General features: G+C 43.9%; 1 protein-coding gene across 1 annotated transcript in view; it reads left to right on the top strand.

The window, feature by feature from the left end:
* The first annotated feature begins 1,495 nt into the window (after nucleotides 1-1,495).
* Nucleotides 1,496-22,494, top strand: part of sema4f (sema domain, immunoglobulin domain (Ig), transmembrane domain (TM) and short cytoplasmic domain, (semaphorin) 4F) — a 208,237-nt gene continuing 187,238 nt past the window's right edge. The window contains exon 1 of the mRNA XM_078224518.1: nucleotides 1,496-2,002. Coding sequence (XP_078080644.1) covers nucleotides 1,888-2,002 — 115 coding nt within the window. The 5' untranslated portion in view covers nucleotides 1,496-1,887. The remainder of the gene's footprint in view (nucleotides 2,003-22,494) is intronic.

The raw sequence follows: 22,494 nt of genomic DNA, 5'->3' as shown, positions 1-22,494 counted from the left end.
ACTCCACACTGTCATCCAAGGCTGGAATTGAATCCCGGGTCCTTATGTTGTGAGGCAGCAGTGCTAACCACAGTGCCACAATGCTGTCCCAACCACCGTTATAAGGGGTAATATTTTTCCGATGGCGGTGTTTGACACCCTGCAACTGGAGGAGTTGGTGAGGACTGCATGCCTGACAATCATTGGTGCCACTCAGACATTTAATGCTTCAAGAAGATCTGCTGGAGACAGGGGGTCAGTCTTATCTCAGAGTCCAATCTGACTGACTGGCACCTCTGTAGTCCCAGCAATGCTATTGCAGTGGCATGCAGGGGAATGGGAATAAGAAGAGTAGGGTTTATGATAGGAAGATCAGGTGGGGAGGCAGCATCCAGACCTGGAGGGGGGTGGGGGGGGGGATACCTGATCTCTTGTACTGATAAAGCTAATGACTAGGGTTATCAAATTTGGAGAGATGTTAGAGGTTTGACCACATGCACCACCCCTCCTCCCCCCACCCCCCCCCCCCCGCCTACCCATCACACTCTTCTAAGTTTTTTCCCCATCTCCAGCATTTTTATTACGAATAAAAATCAAAACACAAACAAAATATTAATGTGCCCATGATTTTTGTTGGGTTGCTTGCATAAGCATAAATTAATTGTTAATCCCCTGAGATTTGAGGGAAATCATAGAATCTCTACAGTGCAGAATGAGGCCATTCAGCCCATCGAGTCTCTGACAGAGCATCCCTGTTTCACCATGCTGTCCCAGTGAACTTTGAGGGTTAGCAATCCTAGCCTATGGCTCAAGTATCGACTTGTTTTCCCTTGGAGATGTTGAATTGTTTCTAATACTTTCTGTTGCTTTTTTTTAAGGCTATAAAAAAGATTGAACCCAGGGGAATAATTTTCCTCTTTTTAAGAAGCACCTCACTGGAAATACGTTATATATGTGTTGATACATAACATAGGGTAGTATGGTGGCTTGGTGATTAGCACTGCTGCCTCACAGCACCAGGGACCCGGGTTCGATTCCCGGCTTGGGTCACTGTCTGTGCGGAGTCTGCATGTTCTCCCCTTGTCTGTGTGGGTTTCCTCCCACACTCTGAAAGACATGCTGGTTAGGTGCATTGGCCATGCTAAATTCTCTCTCAGTGTACCCGAACAGGAGTGTGGCGACTCTGGCATTTTCACAGTAACTTCACTGCAGCGTTAATGTAAGCCTGCTTCTGACACTAATAAAATGAATAAATAAAGAAAAGATGAAACATCCTATTTAATTTCTGGACTTCAAACCAAAAAGGAACAATTAACATGGATAGCAGAACCACACGAGTCAATCTCAGCCCGAGAAAAGTGTTCCTGCACTAGAGAAACAAGACGAGATGACTGGTATCCTTGTTGTTGGGGAACGGATGAGAGAGGGTGGAGTTTTCTTAGGTACACATAGGCTGTGACTCAAATCCAACCCGTCCTCTGATTCACGCGTCTTGCGCTACCTGGCGCTGTTGCGATGTTGCATGAGATACAGTAACAAAAAGCGACTGCGTAACGCTTCCGACCTAATCTTTCTCCCCACACACCAAAAAAAAGTTTCACCAACTCCGGAGGATTCCGGGTCTCAGCCGCGATCCCAGTGCAAAGCAGGAGTTGGCCATGAAAAGTTTTATTTTGTGTAAGAGGGAAAGGAGCAGCTGACTGGTTTTAAACACCTGGACGGCGTGTGTGTGTGTCTGCTTCTTGCTTCTTCATTGTATTGCCCACCCTGGGTGTTAATTACAACCAGGAAAAGGAGGATCGGGGAAAAAGAAAACAGTGGACATTGTTTTATTGTTTCTGCCCCTCTTCTAGTTACTGTACTTGGTTTGTTTTATTTTTTTTCCCCCAAAACAACAACGACAAGAAGATGAAAGGAGGATCTGCGGCTCTGGCTGCTTACGCTGCGATTGTGTGCTGTTTTCGTGCTTGCGTTTTGGGCTTGGCTCAGGATTCCGTTCCCAGGAAAACCATCTCCCACCAGGGTAGGTGTCAATTTCTGATGTGTTTATTTTCTCTCCCCTGTCTCCAAATTGATTCTTATCTGTTGTTGGCGTGTTGCTGCACTGTTAAAGGTACTTTGGGAGGTTTAAAATATCGCTTCGACCATGCGTTGTGTTTACACCATGATCAGTGAGAGATACTTGTTCACAAAGGGAATTAGTTTTTTTTTGCGCCCTTGGGAGTCCCTGGAACGCTTTGCAGGAAGTGCAGTGGCCAATTTGCATAGATTAAAGCTCCCACTGACAACTAATGATTGGATTGAATTTGGTCATGGCTCATATTGGTGTTCATAACTAACGCTGATTACCAGTAGGAGGTTGGTCTGGAGTTTGCCCCTCTGGGCTTTGCTTTCTTACTTTAAGTTTATTTACTTAGTAAGCCTTTACAAGTAGGCTTTACATTAACACTGCAATGAAGTTACTGTGAAATTCCCCTAGTCGCCACACTCCGGCGCCTGTTCGGGTACGCTGATGGAGAATTTAGCATAGCCCAATGCACCTAACGTCTTTCAGACTTTGGGAGGAAACTGGGACACCCGGAGGAAACCCTCGCAGAGACGGGGAGAACATGCAGACTCTGCACCGGCAGGGAATCAATCCCGGGTCCCTGGCGGCTGTGAAGCAGCAGTGCTGACCACTGTGCCTCAAGCTGCTGGTGCCTTTAGTTATAAAAGTAGAAAGTGCAACTCAGATGGACTTGAAAGGTTAAACTCTGTTCTCCCTTCTCAAGTGCTGCCAGACCCGCTGAGTTTATCCAGCACTTTCTGTTTTTATTTCAGATATCCAGCATCCGCAGAGTATTTTGCTTTTATTTTGATGTTCCTCTAGTTCTCCCCCCAAGGAGCTATTCTAAAGATAATCTTTAACATTATTAAAAATAATTTTAAATCAACAAAGATTTTTAAAATGTCTTTTAAAGCAAAACATAACTGTGTGTTTTGCAAGGAGCGCTGAACATCCTAAACAGGGCAGAGGCAGGTGGTGGTGTACATTCCAATATCATCCATATGTTAATCCAATAACCATTTGAATGCTCTTAATGTTGACGAGTCTACTACTGCGGCAGGCAGGCAGGGCATTCCACGCCCTTACTACTCTCTGAGTAAAGAACCTAACATCTGTCCTATACCTATCACCCCTCAATTTAAAGCTATGTCCCCTCGTGCTAGCCATCACCATCCGAGGAAAAAGGCTCTCACTGTCCACCCTATCTAATCCTCTGATCATCTTGTATGCCTCTATTAAGTCACCTCTTAACCTTCTTCTCTCTAACGAAAACAACCTCAAGCCCCTCAGCCTTTCCTCATACGATTTTCCCACCATACCAGGCAACATCGTGGTAAATCTCCTCTGCACCCTTTCCAACACTTCCACATCCTTCCTATAATGCGGCGACCAGAACTGTATGCAATACTCCAAGTGCGGCCGCACCAGAGTTTTGTACAGCTGCAACATGACCTCCTGGCTCTGAAACTTAATCCCTCAACCAATAAAAGCTAACACACCGTACGCCTTCTTAACAACCCTATCAACCTGGGTGCCATCTTTCAGGGATCTATGCGCATGGACACCCAGATCCCTCTGTTCATCCACACTACCAAGTATCTTACCATTAGCCCAGTACTCTGTATTCCTGTTACTCCTTCCAAAGTGAATCACCTCACACTTTTCTGCATTAAACTCCATTTGCCACCTCTCAGCCCAGCTCTGCAGCTTATCTATGTCCCTCTGTAACCTGCCACTTCCCTCCGCACTGTCTACAACTCCACCGACTTTAGTGTCATCCGCAACTTTACTAACCCATCCTTCTACGCCCTCATCCAGGTCATTAATAAAAATGACAAACAGCAGTGGCCCTAAAACAGATCCTTGCGGTACACCACTAGTAACTGAACTCCAGGATGAATATTTCCCATCAACCACCACCCTCTGTTTTCTTCCAGCTAGCCAATTCCTGATCCAAACCACTAAATCACCCTCAATCCCATGTGTCCATATTTTCTGCAAAAGCTTACCATGGGGAACCTTATCAAACGCTTTGCTGAAATCCATATACACTACATCAATCGCTTTACCCTCATCCACCTCTTTGGTCACCTTCTCAAAGAACTCAATAAGGTTTGTGAGGCACGACCTACCCTTCACAAAACCGTGCTGACTATCCCTAATCAAATTATTCCTTTCCAGGTGATTATAAATCCTATCTCTTATAATCCTTTCCAATACTTTGCCCACAACAGAAGTAAGGCTCACCGGTCTATAATTACCAGGGTTGTCCCTACTCCCCTTTTTGAACAAGGGGACAACATTTGCTATCCTCCAGTCTTCTGGCACTGTTCCAGTGGACAATGACGACCCAAAGATCAAAGCCAAAGGCTCTGCAATCTCCTCTCTAGCCTCCCAGAGAATCCTAGGATAAATCCCATCCGGCCCAGGGGACTTATCTATTTTTACCCTTTCCAGAATTGCTAACACCTCCTCCTTATGAACATCAATCCCATCCAGTCCAACAGCCTGCATCTCAGTACTCCCCTCGACACTGTCCCTCTCCACTGTGAATACTGACGAAAAATATTCATTTAGTGCCTCTCCTATCTCTTCAGACTCCACGCACAACTTGCCACTCCTGTCCTTGACTGGCCCTAATCTTACCCTAGTCATTCTTTTACTCCTGACATACCTATACAAAGCTTTAGGGTTTTCCTTGATCCTACCTGCCAAAGACTTCTCATGTCCCCTCCTGGCTCTTCTTAACTCTTTCTTTAGGTCCTTCCTGGCTAACTTGTAACTCTCAAGCTCCCTAACTGAGCCTTCACGTCTCATCTTTACGTAAGTCTCCTTCTTCCTCTTCACAAGAGATTCAACCTCCTTAGTAAACCATGGTTCCCTCACATGTCTGCTTCGGCCCATCATGTCCATGCTGGTCAACAAAGATCTGATTACACTGATTCCATTTTCAAGCACTTGGCCCATAGCCCTGGAGGTTACAGAAACGCAAATGAACGTCTAAGTACTTCTTAAGTGTTACGAGAGTTTCTGACGCAACCACCTTTTCAGGTAGTGAGTTCCAGACTTCCACCACCCTCTAAAAGTTTCTCTTCAACTCCCTTAGCCTTCTGCCTCTTACCTTAAACCTATGGACCTTGCTTACTTACCCCTCTACTAGTGGAAAAGGGGATTGTAGTACAAGAATAATGATGGGAAGTTTCTACAGTTCTACACAGTTTTAGTGAGACTGCATCTGGAGTACTGTGTGCTGTTTTGGTCTCTTCGTTTAAGAAAAGATATACCTGCATTGGAAGTAGTTGTCCTAAGTTGAGAGGCTGTGTAAATTGGGCTTGTATTCTTTGGAGTTTAGAAGAATGAAACCTACAAAATTCAGAAGGCACTTGATAGGGTGACATTGAGGGATTGGGTTGGGAAATCTTAAATATGGGCAATCACATTCTTTCTAAGTACTCCAGTTGTGGCCTAACCAGCGTTTTATAAAGTTCCAGCATGACCTCCCTGCTTCTGCACTTTATTTTATTCATTCATGGGACATGGGCATCGCTAGCTGGCCAGCATTTATTGTAAGAAGTCTCACAACACTAGATTAAAGTCCAACAGGTTTATTTGGTAGCACAAGCTTTCGGAGCGCTGCCCCTTCATCAGGTGAGTGGGAGTTCTGGAACTCCCACTCACCTGATGAAGGGGCAGCGCTCCGAAAGCTAGTGGCTTGTGCTACCAAATAAACCTGTTGGACTTTAACCTGGTGTTGTGAGACTTCCTACTGTGATAACCCCAGTCCAACCACCGGCATCTCCACATCACAGCATTTATTGCCCATCCCTAGTTGCCTGATGGCAGTTGAGAGTCAACCACACAGTGTCATAGAGGTTGACAACATGGAAACAGGCCCTTTGGCCCAACTTGTCCATGCCGACCAGTATTTACCACTAAGCTATTCCCAGTTGCCCGTGTTTGGCCCATTGAGATCTATCCCTCTAGACCTAGTCTCACGATAAGGGACCAATTATTCCGGACTGGAATGAGGAGGAATTACTTCACTCAAAAGGTTGTGAATCTTTGGAATTCTCTATCCCAGAGGGTTGTGGATGCTTCATCGTTGAATATGTATAAGGCTGAGATAGAGAGATGTTTGTTTATTTCAGGGAATTAAGGGATATGGGTGGGGAAAGTTATGTTTTAATTTGAAGATCAGCAATGATTGTGTTGAATGGAGGAGCAGGCTCAATGGACCTTGTGGTCTGTGCTCCATTTCAAGTAGCGCTTCGCTTTCTTAATCTTCCTGCTGAAATGAGCGACTTTACATTTTCCCACATTATACTCCATCAGCCTGGCGATGAGCTTGGAGCTTTGTGGAGTACCTGGTAATTTAATTGGGGCAAGTCCATAGTACTCTCAGGTAATGTTCTTGGATCAGCCAATCAGCCCCGTAATCTAAGATAAAAGCAATTTGCTGTGGATGCTGGAATCTTAAACCAAAAGAGAAAATGCTGGAAAGTCTCAACAGGTCTGGCAGCATCTGTAAGGAGAGAAAAGGGCTGATGTTTCGAGTCCAGATGGCCCTTTGTCAAAGCTTTGACAAAGGGTCATCCGGACTCGAAACATCAGCTCCATAATCTTGAAGGTAGACGTGTTACTGGGGGCAAATTTCTTCCCATCGCTTTTGGCTCAATGACCTTAATTATATGCTGATAATACACCTTTACTCAGCTCGTGAAAACTGTTGTATTCAATTTATAAACTCAGTTTGAACAAAATAAGATGCCTAAGCAGGTGGCGGTTGCATGACTGCAGTACTTAGTTTGCGTTTCCATGCCAACATGCCACAATGCCTCTGCTGTTATAATTCACAGCATACCCCTTTTTAAAAAAAAGATGTCTGATAAAGGGCAGAAAGTGTCCTGATATTCACTTTAGTATTGTTTGTGTTAAATTCTAGAGCAAAGATCACTTTTGATTTGTTGTAGGAATGTATATGTCAATTAAAGGAATGGTTATTTTTATGCCTTCTGAATACTCCATCAAGTGAACCTTTTTTATAATTCATTCATGGGACATGGGCGTCATTGGCTGGCCAGCATTTATTGCCCATCCCTAGTTGCCCGAGGGCAGTTGAAAGTCAACCACAAAGTGTCATAGAGGCTTACAATATGGAAACAGGCCCTTTGGTCCAAGTTGTCCATGCCGCCCAGTTTTTACCACAAAGCTAATTCCTAATTGCCTGCGTTTGGTCCATATCCCTCTATACCCATCTTACTCATGTAACTGTCTAAATGCTTTTTAAAAGACAAAATTGTACTCACCTCTACTACTACTTCTGGCAGCTCGTTCCAGACACTGACCACCCTTGTGTGAAAAAATTGTCCCTCTGGCCCTTTTGTATCTCTTCCCTCTCACCTTAAACCGATGCCCTCTAGTTTTATACTCCCCTACCTTTGGGAAAAGATGTTGACTATCTACCTTATCTATGCCCCTCATTATTTTATGGATCTCTATAAGACCACCCCTAAGCCTCATACGCTCCAGGGAAAAAAGTCCCAGTCTATCCAGCCTCTACTTATAACTCAAACCATCAAGCCCCTGTAGCATCCTAGTAAATAATTGCTGTGGCTCTGGAGTCACATGTAGGCCAGACCAGGTAAGGATGGCAGATTTTGTTCCCTAAAGGACATTAGTGAACTTGGAGCATCAAAGGGCAGCTGAAGTGGCACAGTGGTTTGCACTGCTGCCTCACAGTGCCAGGGATCCGGGTTCAATTCCCGGCTTGGGTCACTATCTGTGTGGAGCCTGCATGTTCCCCCCATGTCTGCGTGGGTTTTCTCCGGGTGCTCCAGTTTTCTCCCACAGTCCAAAAGACGTGATGGTTAGGTATATTGGACATGCTAAATTCTCCCTCACTGCACCCGAACAGGCGTCAGAGTGTGGCAATTAGGGGATTTTCACAATAACTTCATTGCAGTATTAAGCCGACTTGTGACACTAATAAATAAACTTTAAACTTTAGGTGCACCCAGCTGATTTTTAGCTCCTGGCCACTTGATTTGAAACTGGGATCCTTGAATTGAATTTCACCTCTGCTTTGTCTTGTCTTGCCATTTATACCTCTTCCCATCTGCTGCTTGCTAAACATTGGCCAGCTCTGGTCCCCTCTTTCCTGAGGCACCTCTTCTGGACCTTGCGAAATGGTTGGTAGACTAAATTATAAAGCTGCACTGGATGTGGGGAGGTTGCATTCACATCTGCTGCTGGGTTAAAAAAAAGGCCTTGGAGTCAAGTTAAGCTTTGCTGAAAGATTGTGGGGGAATGAGCGATTCTGTTCCTTCATGAGGGGAAGAGGAGCACATCCACTTTGAAACAAATATTCAGACAACATGGGATGGAGAGTGAGGTTCACTTTATCAAACTGCACTAGAAGTTTCAGTTTTATTGAATTTTTGATGAATGCTTGATGAATGCATTTGTAAACGAATTATTTAGACCATTTGATCCGGGCCAGGATTTGTTGCCCATCCCTAATGGCCCTTGGGAAGGATTGTCCGGGAAAAGGATATGACTCTGGGCTGAGTATGAGAGTGGAGATATTCTGACAATTGGCTACTGACCTGCAGGAAAGTCATTAAAACCCCACAGGAAAGTTATTTTTAAGATTTTCATGCACACAAGGATGTGAGCAGTCTGATATTTCTAATTTATGCCTCGAAATGGCACGGAAGAGGTAATAAATGTGTGATAATGGTTTGGAAAATTGAGATGTTAAGAGGTTGTATGCGTCAGAAAGATTCTGATACGGATGCATGAAAGGACAGGGGGCGGACAGGAACTATAATAACATCATTTAGAGCCTGAGTCAAATGGAACTTCTGCCATTAGTGCCGAACTCCAGTGTCAGTATTGCAGCACTTGAACTGCGACTATGTGTGCACAACCAAAACTGACTTTCAGGTGGTGCTCAAGTGTAAGCACTAGTTGACACAGAGGCAGTTGAAAAGCATGGCCAACAGCAGCCTACATTGGGTGGCACAAGAGGGCGGCATGGTGGCACAGTGGTTAGCACTGCTGCCTTACAACACCAGGGTCCCAAGTTCAATTCTGGCCTTGGGTCGCTGTCTGTGTGAAGTCTGCACGTTCTCCCGTGTCTGCGTGGGTTTCCTCCGGGTGCTCCAGTTTCTTCCCACAGGCCAAAGATGTGCGGGTTGGGTTGATTGGCCGTGCTAAATTGACCCTTGGTGTCAGGGGGATTAGCAGGGTAAATGCGTGGGGTTATGGGAATAGGGCCTGGGTGGAATTGTGGTCAGTGCAGACTCGATGGGCCGAATGGCCTCCTTCTGTACTGTAGGGATTCTATGGATTCTAACCTTTATATCTGAATGTTATTGCCTGCCAAGGCATCAACACTAACTGAATAATTACCGGCAGAAACTTCTATGAGAGCTCGGTGTGTTTCCCGGTGGTGGAGGTGGCTGGCCATTGCCACTGGTGGGATCTTTTGTTTCTGCTAAAGTCTATGGGTGGAATTTTACGAAAAAAAATTTTTTTGAGTGCTGAATGAGTGAGATAATGGGAAAGTTTCAGATTTGTTTTTTGGGAGAGTTTGAAAAATCCAATTTTATGACACTTCGTGCAAAATAAAAGTGCCAAGATGCAATTCTCACCAGCGGGGGAGGGATGGGGGGGAGGGTGGGGAGGTGGGGGGCGCGAGAGGAGGAGGGAGTAGTTGGAGCCTCAGCTTGTTGGGGAAGCCGGCTGCTGGGCACTAGGGGCGCCATTGTGCATAGTTCCCTCCCTCCCTCACCAATCACCCCCCCCTTCTCCCTTCAGAGTCCCCCACTCCCCCGCCCCCAACCCTGATATTTAAATTGGCTTTATGCCCTTTTTGGGGGCAAAGCTGGTTTCATCGGCCAATGTGAACGAGGGAAGCAGGAAACCGGGCCTGAACCTAATTTTTTGCCTCCCGCCTGATCTTACAACCCCGTCTCGTCGAAAGTCGGGCGGGACGAGGTCTTAAGATCGTGGTCTATGGCATTTTGTATGGCTCGCTAACCCCCGCCGCAGGGGAACCCGCTGCAAAGTGTCACCTTCGGTGGAACTGGAAGATTCCGCTGGCATGAAGGGCCAGAAAATCTTTCAGTAAAACATTAATCTCAGGTCCCATCTTGCCTCTTGGGTGGATTTAAGATTCCATTACACTATTTCAAAGAAGAATGAGGGAGACTTCCTGTGTCCTGGATAATATTTATCCCCTGAATAACATCAATAGAACAGATTATCTGGCCATTAGTACATTGCTGTTTGTGCAATCTTGGGTGTATTGACTGCTATGCATCATATATTACCACAGTGATTCTATTTCAAAAAGTACTTCATTATCTTTAAGTGCATTGGCCCTGTATTCTGCAATCATGAAAGGCACTATAGAATCATAGAATCCCTACAGTGCAGAAGGAGGCCATTTGGCCCATCAGGTCTGTACCGACCACAATCCCACCCAGGCCCTATTCCCGCAACCCGACACATTTACCCTTGCTAATCCCCTGACACTAGGGTTAATTCAGCATGGCCAATCAACCTAACCCGCACATCACTGGACTGGGAGGAAATTGGATCACCCGGAGGAAACCCACACAGACACAGGGAGAATGTGCAAACTCCACACAGACAGCAACCCAAAGGCCAGAAGTGAACCCTGGTGCTGTGAGGCAGCAGTGCCAATCACTGTGCCACTGCGCCGCCCAATAGAAATGTGGTTTTTAAAAATAACCATACGGAAATGTTTTTCAAATTAACCATATAGAACTGTGGTTTTTAAAATATATAGTGCCTTTCCCATCTTGTGGAGGATGTCCCAAACCAATTTCCAGCTTGTGCATTACTTTTGAAATGTAGCTACTGCTGACAAATGCACACAGCAAGGCCAACAGATGGTATGTTTCTGATCCTTAAGGGATAAACATGCAAGACACCAGAACATCGCTGCTTTTCTTCAGGCACTTCCACGCAATTGTCAGTGTCTATTTATGCAGCCAGAGCCTTGTTTTAACACCTCATCTGCATGACACTAGCTGTAACAATGTGGTGTTTGCAGTTGCCTCATCGTGGTACTGAAGTGTCAGTCTAGATTATCAGGTGCCAAATCTCTGGAGTGGAGCTTGAACCCAAAACTTAAAGGGAACTGTACTGTCACTGAGCGATGAGTATCACAAAAACAAAGGGTCCATTCTTTGTTGGAACAGCTTGGATGTATCAAGCTGGCAGCCTTCTAGAGCAGCAGGATTGGAAGCAGCTTCTGGAAGCATTTCTCTCACATAAGTGACCTGGCGTTGGCGGGGGGGGGGGGGGGGGGGGGGGGAGCTGTGCAACATTTCTGAATGAATATAAATGTGTTTCATTTGTACAATCGCAATCGATGATTTAATTTTTCAGGCTTTGATTTGATGTTTGCATTGTGATACATATGTCAATTATAGTGGGTTTTTTGTTGTGTTGTGCCTTCTCTTATTATTACAACATCTTGCATTCATATTGCACGGAAAAAAAGATGCAAGGTGCTTCATGGGCGGGGAGGGGGGGGGCGGGGGTGCAATGGAAAACTGACAAGTTTGTGAGCTGTTAGAAAGCATTTATGTTAAGAGCGAGCCTTAAAGGAAGCGAAGAAGAGAATTCCAAAGTGTGGAGTAGAGAAGCAGTAAGAAGGGCGAGTCATGGTTAGAATTAACAAGCAGATGAGAATTTTAAATTTGCAGTTTGGAAGACCAGAAGCCAATATCAGTCTGCGAGGGTGGGTGATGGGAGACTCCAGACTTTTGCTTGCTGCTCGATGCTGGAAGGAATTGATTGTACTTCTGAAAGACATGCTGGTTAGGGTGCATTGACCCAAACTGGCGTCGGAGTGTGGCGACTAGAGGAATTTCATAGTAACTTCATTGCAGTGTTAATGTAAGCCTTACTTGTGATTAATAAATAAACTTTACTTTGAAATCTGTTTGTGTCCAATCTATAAATATCATTGAGAGGAAGATGCTGTTTGGTTTGGTTTGATTTGATTTGATTTATTATTGTCACATGTATTAACATACAGTGAAAAGTATTGTTTCTTGCGCGCCATACAGACAAAGCATACCGTTCATAGAGAAGGAAAGGAGAGGGTGCAGAATGTAGTGTTACAGTCATAGCTAGGGTGTAGAGAAAGATCAACTCAGTGCAGGTCGGGTGTCTCCAGGGTCCTAAGGATCGCCAAATCTGTAAGAGATTTAATTAGAGCATTGTCAGAGAGTTTAAAAGAGTTAGAATTTTTAGAAGCATAGAACGAGAGTAAAAGATAGAATCAGAATGTTTGCTGGGCACAGCTTGCAAGAAGTCACTTCGCTCCGGTGCCATCTTGAAATAAAAAGTACTTTCTTTGAAGTGTCCTCCTGCCAAACTGCTTGTTTGTATTTGACTGTTGGAGTCGAGAGAGTAGTGCAGATGATGAAGAGAGGGTTCCTATGATAATTTGGAGCTGCAGGCAATGATTTTATGGTGTGTCTATTATTTTCAGATTTTATTGGTCTTGAACACTTAATACTTGTTGATTTGAGGGATTTTAATGCAGGCAAATAGGTTACTTGATAGTTTGAAAATTCAAAAAAACAAAGAACAAAGAAAATTACAGCACAGGAACAGGCCCTTTGGTCCTCCAAGCCTGCACCGACCATGCTGCAGTACTGTATATCTGTCAAATTACTTATGCTGTACTCCTTCCAACAAGACATGTTAGTTAGCCCCAGAGTTAATGATAAGGTGTATTTATTTTTTTGGCATAATTTACTTGCTCTAAGATAATGCCTGTAATTTATAACTGAGCATCCCAAAAAGACTGAATTAAAGATCATTGACTTCAGAGGCTAATATCTACCAGCTGAAACTTCAGTGCCACTGGGAATTGAAATCTGAAACTTCCCACAAATGATCTCACGCTGACTTTCAGATCCTATTTACCTTTGGATCTCCACTGGACCTTTCCAAACCAGTCCCAAATGAAACCATAAACACATTTGTGGGATGGCGGGTGGGGAAGTGAGCTTGGTGTAGTTTTATCTGCTTTCAGAAATTTTAAGGTGTCCAAAATGTAATTTTTGGAGATGGTCAGAAAGTAAACAGTTGGGGGCAGAGCTTTAGCTGGCAATGACGTGTTGGGGCAGCTAGGAAAGTAAAAAGTTGTAAAATTCAAAAACTCTGCTCTAACTCACCCACTTTTGGTTCCAATGGAGATGTACTGGGGACAGGAAACCAACCCGTCTCTCAGGAGATGGATTGGCCCTTAAAACCTTGTAAGGAATCTGCGTCCCTCTGTTTTAACTGAATTTTTATTGTCAACACATTTTTGCATAGGGACAGGGAAACACACAAGCTGGCCGCTTTTATGGCTTCTGAAAAGTGAGCCCACCTTCAAAACACATTCCTGCTGCAATTTTGTTTTTGAGAGATGTGGATGGGGTTGGTTGGGTTTTGCAAGCCATGAAGAAGTGCTAGAGGAGTGTTGGTGCAGAGGTGAGCACGTTACAACAGCCCAGCTCCCAATATTGTTCTTGCGTTCCTTCAGACATTCACCCACCATCATTCTCCTTCAATGCTACTTAATTTTCCTGCTCTGCCCCGCCTGACTCCTCACGCCTCTTCATGAAACCTCATATCCCGCATGCACCCTCATGGCTCCTCATACTCTCCATGCTACCCACATTCTCACTCATTGTCCCCCTTTCTGTTCCCTCACACTCCTCATGGCCCCCATGTATACCACATGGCCACTTACTCAGTCTCCACTATGGGCGGACCTTAAAAAAAATCTTACCAATCTAATCACAGGGTAGGCCAAAACTGTCATTCAAATAAATTTCAAGCGGAAAATAACTCATTCATAAAATTAAATCCCTTCTAGTGATCAATATATTGGAAAAAAACTTACTACATCAAAGAAACATAATCCTTTTAATAAGGTCTTAAAGTTGCACCGCTAAGATAAGCGGTTATGCAGTTATTCATTAGGAGCTCAGCTGTCAAAACAAAGCCTGAGAAATCTAAACAATGGAATCTATTGCAACTGAAAAAAAACGGATGGCCATTATTTGTTCTAAGCTACATCAGATGTCCTGTTAATTAAAAACAGGGGCTGTTTTTAATTCTCTAGGTGGAAGCTGCTGAAAGTTTTAATTTAAAATGAACCTGTGCATTTTAATCACTTTAGATTATTGCACTAGGGATCTGAAACAATGTTTTCTTCAGTTTCTAATGCATGCAAGCATTTTTCTAATCGGAAAAGTACTCTAATGCATCTCTACACTTAAATGATGCTGGTCAATGTAATGATTAACATCCCTTTTCATGACAGAACCTTATGGTGAATGACTGAAGTTAAACATTGTTACATTACAATACAACATCTGACAGTGACCTAAGTTGTCAAAGCTATGAATGTTCCTGACTGCTCCATAGGCTTCCCCCTGGGGTCAGAAACTCTCCCATGAGAACATATTTTTAAGAGCTTTCAAAACCTGCACCAACATACAAAACTAGTGGGGGAGGGGACGAAGTTCAAATTTCATATAGATTTACAATTACTCTGACCTCAAATGAAGTGCATGCAGGTTTGCGAATAAAGCCTCCCCAACCAACAAAAAGGCCACTTGAAAATAGTGTGGGATTGGGAAAGGAGAAGTTATTTGATTTTGCCTGTCAAAAACTTGAAGATTTGTCAGATTTTCCAACCCATTCCTGCCTACTGTCAGCAGAGATAGTTTCAAGTGATCTATATCTGCACTGCTGAATGTTAGAAATAAGCTATAAATTTAAGGGAGTTTAATTCCATGTTTCTGTTTAGGAAAGGGTAAGAGTCAAGTTAGATCCATGATGAACAGGTCATTGCATATATAGGTGTTTTTGGTTTCAGTTCAAACTATCACTTATGCTGAGAGAAACCTTATGCTGGGAAAGGTAAACACGAGCACGGAGAAAGAATGAGCTGTTGCTTGGCAACCAGGGGCTACCTTTAAGAAATAAAACCTTTTGAGTGTGTTGAACTGAACACAAAAAACAGTTGGAGCTCAGGGAGTTTAATTCCATGTTTCTGTCAACCAGGAAGTGGGATTAGGTGGGCAGGTCAGGTTTTCCAACTCTCCTTTCAGCCCTGCTAGAGGCAGGGAACCCATACCATGTAGTAATGGGTTAGTTCTGGAAACTAGAGAATGAAGAGCTTCCAGGAAGATTGAAGTAAAAAGGAGCAAAGAGGAGCTGCAGTTGAAACTGGATACAGTTTGTTGATGTTAAAATCAGACCTGCAAAGTGCAGAGCTGATGAGGTTGACTAGAGAAAAGCCACATCTGAAGCAGTCGAAAGGTTTGGTGTCCTTATTTTAAGTCTTTGAAATAATAGTAAGAGATTGGAAATCTTGATGCATGTGGCAACAAAGGAATACTGAAAGGAGAGTTGGAAAACCTGGAGACAGGTCCTTGCTAAAATAGCTGCGAGTCTTGTTTGAAAGAAGATTTTAAAGTGTGTCTTTTTGGGAGGGGAGTTTGGAAACACTCATGTGACAATCATCTGGAGGGAATTTGAGGAGAAATCCACAGAGGATCGGTTGAGTGGCATCTGCCACTGGGTTTTGGCATGAGGTGTTGTCTGACCAACTGTTTGGTTACGGGGATTCAGTGTTCATTGAGAATATCAGAGCCTAAGATTTATTATGTAACCTGTGTTATCTTTGAAACCTGTGTATGTTTGTGAAGATAAGGGGGGGAGGGGTGAAGGCATATTGTATTCACAGAATACTACAGTGCAGAAGAGGCCCTTTGGCCCATCGAGTCTGCACCAACACATGGAAGGTCCTGACCTGCCCTCCTAATCCCACTTGCCAGCACTTAGCATAGAATTATAGCCAAACCTTTCATGTTTAATAAATATTATTTCTTGTTAAAAGATAATTGGCAGTCCTCCACCTTTTCTACAAAAAAGTAAAGGTTACAATCTTTAGAGCCAGTGTTCTGGTCTGGGACCTCCCAATCAGTAGTAGCACCAACTGAGATCGTAACACTACATCGAAAGACAAAACTTTGTCCCACTGAGTGCCTTGCAAATTCTGGCAATTGCAAAATATCTAATCCATAAGACATAGGAGCAGAATTAGGCCACTCGGCCCATCGAGTCTGCTCCGCCATTCACTCATGGCTAATATTTTTCTCATCCCCATTTTCCTAGCCTGTCCAAGTCCTTCTGCAGACCTGCTTCCTCAATACTACCTGTCCCTCTACATATCTTTGTATCATCTGCAAACTTGGCAACAGTGCCTTCAGTTCCTTTTTCCAAATCATTAATGTATATTGTGAAAAGTTGTGGACTCAGCACTGACCCCTGAGGCACACCACTAGTCACTGGTTGCCATCCTCAAAAAGACCCCTTTATCGCCGCTCTCTGCCTTCTGCCAGTCAGCCAATCCTCTATCCGAGCCAGTATCTTACCCTTAACACCATGGGCGCTTAACTTATTTAACAGTCTCCTATGTGGCACCTTGTCAAAGACCTTCTGGAAATCTAAATAAATCATTTCCACTGGTCCTCCTTTATCTAACTTCCTTGTTACCTCTTCAAAGAACTCGAACAGACTTGTCAGCCATGACCTCCCCTTGACAAAGCCACGCTGACTCAGTCCTGCTTCATCATGCACTTCCAAGTACTCTGCGATCTCATCTTTAATAATGGACTTTAAAATCCATGAGGGGAGCACCTTTTATTGTCGGTTAGTGGGTCAGGAGGAGCATGTTTGTTTTTCCCTCGGTCCAACAAGCTTGCTTCCACATGAACAGTTGACTCTCGCCCTGTCCGGTGAGCTTCCCATCCAGTGAATTATTTCTGCAGTCACTCTCCTCCTTACAGACAAATGCCCGAGCTAGTTAGCACAGCCCTCACAGTGTGTTATTCAGCTTCAGTCCATTGGCTCTCATATTTTTGGACCCCTCACTGAAGGGCGAGAAGGCACCAGAAATTCCTTGTTTCTTTCCTATAAGCCAGAGGCCATCAGCATCAACACTTTCCACAAAGGTTCCAATCGCAGGCTGCATGTGCTTTGTGCACTTAGAATGTTGATTTTTATGGCTTTTGGATTTCTTTTGCCAGTCCCTGTATTTAAAGTTACAGTAAGAAGTTTAACAACACCAGGTTAAAGTCCAACAGGTTTATTTGGTAGCAAAAGCCACACAAGCTTTCGGAGCTGCAAGCCCCTTCTTCAGGTGAGTGGGAATTCTGTTCACAAACAGAGCATATAAAGACACAGACTCAATTTACATGAATAATGGTTGGAATGCGAATACTTACAACTAATCAAGTCTTTAAGAAACAAAACAACGTGAGTGGAGAGAGCATCAAGGCAGGCTAAAAAGATGTGTATTGTCTCCAGACAAGACAGCCAGTGAAAGTTACAGTCATGCTTTCCACAAACTTTTAGTTTCTTTTGGTACAGAAGTCCTACCCAATATCTAAATAAGCTTGCAATTTGTAAAATTTCATCTCGAGCCTGTATGTCTGAGTTGTAAAATCCAAGGGAGACCCTTCACATCAATCAAGACCTGACCAGATTGAGAGCAAAGTAACATTATCAGTTACCCATGTCAAATCCAAGACCTTTCACTGTCACCCTTCTTGCAGGACTACCAAGGTGAGTATTGCATGCAGGAAATGGCTTCTTGAAAGCCTGCCCATCCCTGCAGGGCTTCCATCCTAGTGTCAGGCTGGCTTCAAATTGAGACTTCAGAGTAAGTCCCGGACTCAACCTGGGATGTTAGTCCTGAATCTCCGACTGTTAGGCAAGTCCTGGGCTGTGAACCCCTGGGCGGGTCCAGAGTAAGAGCTATAGGTTGGCTGCCTTAATACCCTCTTCTTGGAGGACCAATACATCAAAGTCTGCATTAAGTTAAGCTTTCCCATCAAAGAAAATAATAATTATGTAAATATTGGTTAGGGTTATGATGTCTGTTTGCACGTGCGCAGTGACTGGCAGTTTGGAGCCGAGATTGTTTCGATTTGATTTATTATTGTCACGTATTAGTATACAGTGAAAAGCATTGTTTCTTTCGTGCTACATCGACAAAGCATACCGTTCATAGAGAAGGAAAGGAGAGAGTGATGCGCGATTAAATCACTCGGGAGGCTGGATCGTACCCGGGAAATAAAGGCTTTTATTAGTAACAAGAATGGAGCATACTGCATAACAATACAATCCCAGACTAAAGGGTCACCAGGCAGTGCAGTGACCTTTATACTCCCACAGGTAGGCGGAGCCAACCAGAGTGTACCACAGAACAATACCAACAGGTAGAACACCCCAACCCTAACCCCAACAGTGACAACAGTAACATATGTACAAGTACCCATAGTGCTAACCATCTATGGTTCAGTACCCATAGTGGTAACCATCTATGGTTCACCACAGAGAGGGCAGAATGTAGTGTCACAGTCATAGCTAGGGTGTAAAGAAAGATCAACTTAATATGAGGTAGGTCCAGTCAAAGTCTGATGGCAACAGGGAAGAAGCTGTTCTTGAGTCAGTTGGTACGTGACCTCAGACTTTTGTATCTTCTTCCCGACAGAAGAAGGGGGAAGAGAGAATGTCCGGGGTGCGTGGGGTCCTTAATTATGCTGGCTGCTTTTCCAAGGCAGCGGGAAGTGTAGACAGAGTCAATGGACTCTGGTTTGAGTGATGGACTGGGCTTCGTTCACGACTCTTTGTAGTAATATGAAATTTTATATGATTATACTCATTGTATGATATACATTGAGGTGATTCACTAAACTGCGGTAAAGTTGTTGTCTGAGCTGCTACCTCAGAGGCACTTTTTCTTTGCATCGTTTAACAATTGGCCATTAATCTGATTAGAGTTAGTCTGAATACATTTCTTTGTACTGCACCCACAGAACAATGAGCACATTGTGCATAGATGTGACCTGTTTTAATGGTAACCTTTTGAACCATTGAAGCATTTCAAGGTCTAGCAGGCAGTATTTTTTATCTTCCTTTTCTCCCTGATGCAAAATTGGTGTTTAAGGACTAGGTACTGTTTTAGAGGGCAGTTAAGATTCAACCACATTTTGCTGTGGGTTTGGAGTCATAGCTCAGCCAGGTAAGGATGGCAAGGCTGCAGACTAACCCAGTTGCAACAGCACCCAACACCAATAATAATCAAAGGTTCAAATATTCTCAGTTGCAAAAGAATGTGCAGTGTACAGGAAGAAAGCGGGGTTATGGCACTGTGAATTGGTCACTTGTAAGTGCTGGTGCAGACAGGACCAGCTGAAAGGCCTGTGCTGGGGCGCATCTGTGAGAAGGACTTGGGATTTTCTTTATTCTTTAACAGGATGTGAGTGTCGTTGGCTAGGCCAACATCTATTGTGCTTTCATAATTGCTGTTGGGAAGGTGGTGCTGAGCCGCTACCTTGAAGCACTGCAGTTGATGTGGTGTAGGTACACCCACAGCACTATAAGGAAGGTAGCCAAGACTTTCATCCATTGTCAGTGGGAGAACAAGGATATATACGAGGATATACTTTCAAGTCAGGATCGTGTGTGACTTGGAGGGGAACTTTCTGGTGGGTGTGTTCCCATGCCCAGCATGGTGGCACAATGGTTAATACTGCTGCCTCACAGCGCCAGGGACCCAGGTTCGATTCCTGGCTTGGGTTACTGTGTGGAGTCTGCACGTTCTCCCCGTGTCTGTGTGGGTTTCCTCCATGTGTCCGGTTCCCTCCCACAGTGCAAAGATGCGCAGGTTAGGTGCATTGACCATGCTATATTCTCCCTCAGTGTACGAACAGGCACCGGAGTGTGGCGACTAAAGGATTTTCATAGTAACTTCATTGCAGTGTTAATGTAAGCCTACTTGTGACACTAATAAATAAACTTAAATATGCGTCTTTTTAGGTGGTAGAGATTGTGATTTTGGAAAGTGCTGTTGAAAGAGCCTTGGTGAATTGCTATATTGCATCTTGTATATGGTATGCACTGTCACTGTGTGTCAGTTTTGGATGAAGTGAATTTTTAAAGTGCCAATCAATTGCCCTGCTTTGCCCTGGATAGTGTTGAGCTTCTTGAGTGTTGTTGGAGTTGCACCCATCCAGGCAAGAGGAGAGTATTCCATCACACTCCTGACTTGTGCCTTGTAAATGGTGGATAGGCTTTGGGGAGGCAGGAGGATTCGCAGCCTCTGCCCTGTTTTGTAGCCGCAGTATTGATTTGACTGGTCCCGTTCAGTTTCTGGTCAATGATAATCCCCAGGGTGTTGATAATGGAGGACATCCTTATCCTCTGTCACATGCTCAGGCAGTGCATTCCAGATCCTAACTTCTCACTGCATGAAAGCGTTTCCCCTCATGTTGCCATTGCTTCTTTTGGCAATTACCTTCAATCTATACCCCTTGTTCTTGTTCCTCTTCAATGCCTTCACATTCTTCCTAAAGTCTGATGCCCAGAGCTGGATGCAATACTCCACTTGAAGCAAATCAGTGTTTTGTACTGCTTTAAACCAACTTCCTTGCTTTTGTACTCAGTGCCCGATTAATAAAGCCTTGGATGCTATATGTTTTATTAATTGCTCTGTCAAGTTGTCCAGCCACCTGCAATGATTTGTGTGCATATACACCGAGTACTCCTGCACTTCCTTTAGAATTATTTTATTTTTATTTTGTCTAGGTACTTTCTTCTTATCTCAGTGTATCAGTCCACACTTCTCTGCATTAAATTGCATCTGCCACTTGTTCCCCCATCTCCCTCAACCTGAATTGTGTTCTTTTGATTTTCCACTTGGTTCACAATATTTTCAAGTTTCAGACTACACTTTTCCACAAAACGCAAAGCCTTTAGGTCCCAATTATTAATATATTGTGATAGACAATCTCAAAGTCTTGAAGCTGCAATTCTTGTTTGTTGTCTGTAATTCATGATCGACCTACTCTAAAAACAAAACACAGAACGTACATTTGGCTTAATTTGTTCTAAACATACCTGTCAATTTCTCGATCAGCAAATTAGATGTGTAATGAATTAAAGAGAAAATAGTCAAATCTCTGCTAGTTGGGGAAGCAGAACAAAAGTTTTCAAATGTAATGACATCATCAAGAGCAAAGAACACTGCCTTCAAATTTCCAGGCTTTCGATTTAAATGGTGAGCATCCAGGATTACTCCAAGCTCAAGCTGGTTACTTCCACATTTCAGTTTATATACTTGGATTTTTAAAATTTTTCCAATTGCTTTCCAAGAGTTGTGTTCAGAGTAAATGTTGATCAGTCTCTGAGCCTTCCTGGAAAGCTCAAAAGCTTTGTGTTCATTCAATATCATGCTCCATTACCTTTAACTAGCCTTTGATTGACAGGTTGGATCAATTACCCACGAGGGAGGAGCTTTCTTTATTTTTCTTTCCCTTCACGGTTGAATGCATCTCAAGTTTGTTCCTAGCTGCAATGCTTGTAAACCTTCTGCTTTTGACTGACAGTTTGGATCAATTACCCACTAGCCATGAGGTTTCACTTCCTCTTTTCTAATTGCAATGTTTAGAAAGCGTGTGAGATTTTAAAAATCGCAATGTTAAAAAAATGGGGCTAACATAGAACATAGAACAGTACAGCACAGAACAGGCCCTTCGGCCCACGATGTTGTGCCGAGCTTTATCTGAAACCAAGATCAAGCTATCCCACTCCCTATCATCCTGGTGAGCTAAGTGAGCAGGTCCGGTGGAATGAGGAGATCCATGAGACCTACTCGGTTGTGTGGACAATGAACTGTCTGATCTGCTGTGCAGCTGTCAATCAGAGCAGATCAAAGTGGCCAGGCTGCACATGCTGCTCACTCAGGCTACAAAAGAGAATTCCCCAACTGGAACTGACATCTCCTGTCACTCTGAGGACTTTAAATGGATATTCTCATACCTGGTTCTGACAGAGAGCAAGGGCAATCCCTTCTGCAGAATGGACTGCTGCTGTGATTTTGAAGGTTTCCAGGTGTCCAGTGGGCATGGATAGTAAAGTGACCAGGCCACTTCAAAGGCTTCACAGTACACATATAAGAATGCAGACTTTTAACGGAATGGTGCCTGAGATTACCCTGCTAAGAGTGATCTCCATTTTTCCCATGGCTCGAAGGGGCAGACCAGCCACGACACCCCCATCCTGGGGGATAGTCCTGAGGTCAACCCCTTCACCCCACCTGAGCCCACCCAACCCCCAGCTCTCTTCTCTGCATGTTCCTGACGAATGTCTCTGTGCATTTGGAGCCTTCCCAAATTAGCCTTTATTTTGGTAAGTTACAAGACAGGAATGAGGGGCTAAGCAGACTCGAGGCATTGACTCTGTTCTCACTCCTTACTGTTGATTTGATTTGATTTGATTTGCTTTATGATTGTCACATGTATTAACATACAGTGAAAAGTATTGTTTCTTGCGCGCTCTACAGACAA

This window comes from Mustelus asterias, chromosome 1 (assembly GCF_964213995.1).
Source record: "Mustelus asterias chromosome 1, sMusAst1.hap1.1, whole genome shotgun sequence".
Classification (NCBI taxonomy): Eukaryota; Metazoa; Chordata; class Chondrichthyes; order Carcharhiniformes; family Triakidae; genus Mustelus; species Mustelus asterias.
Note: the sequence above shows the minus strand (reverse complement) of the source record. Positions and strands in the feature narration are given on the sequence as shown.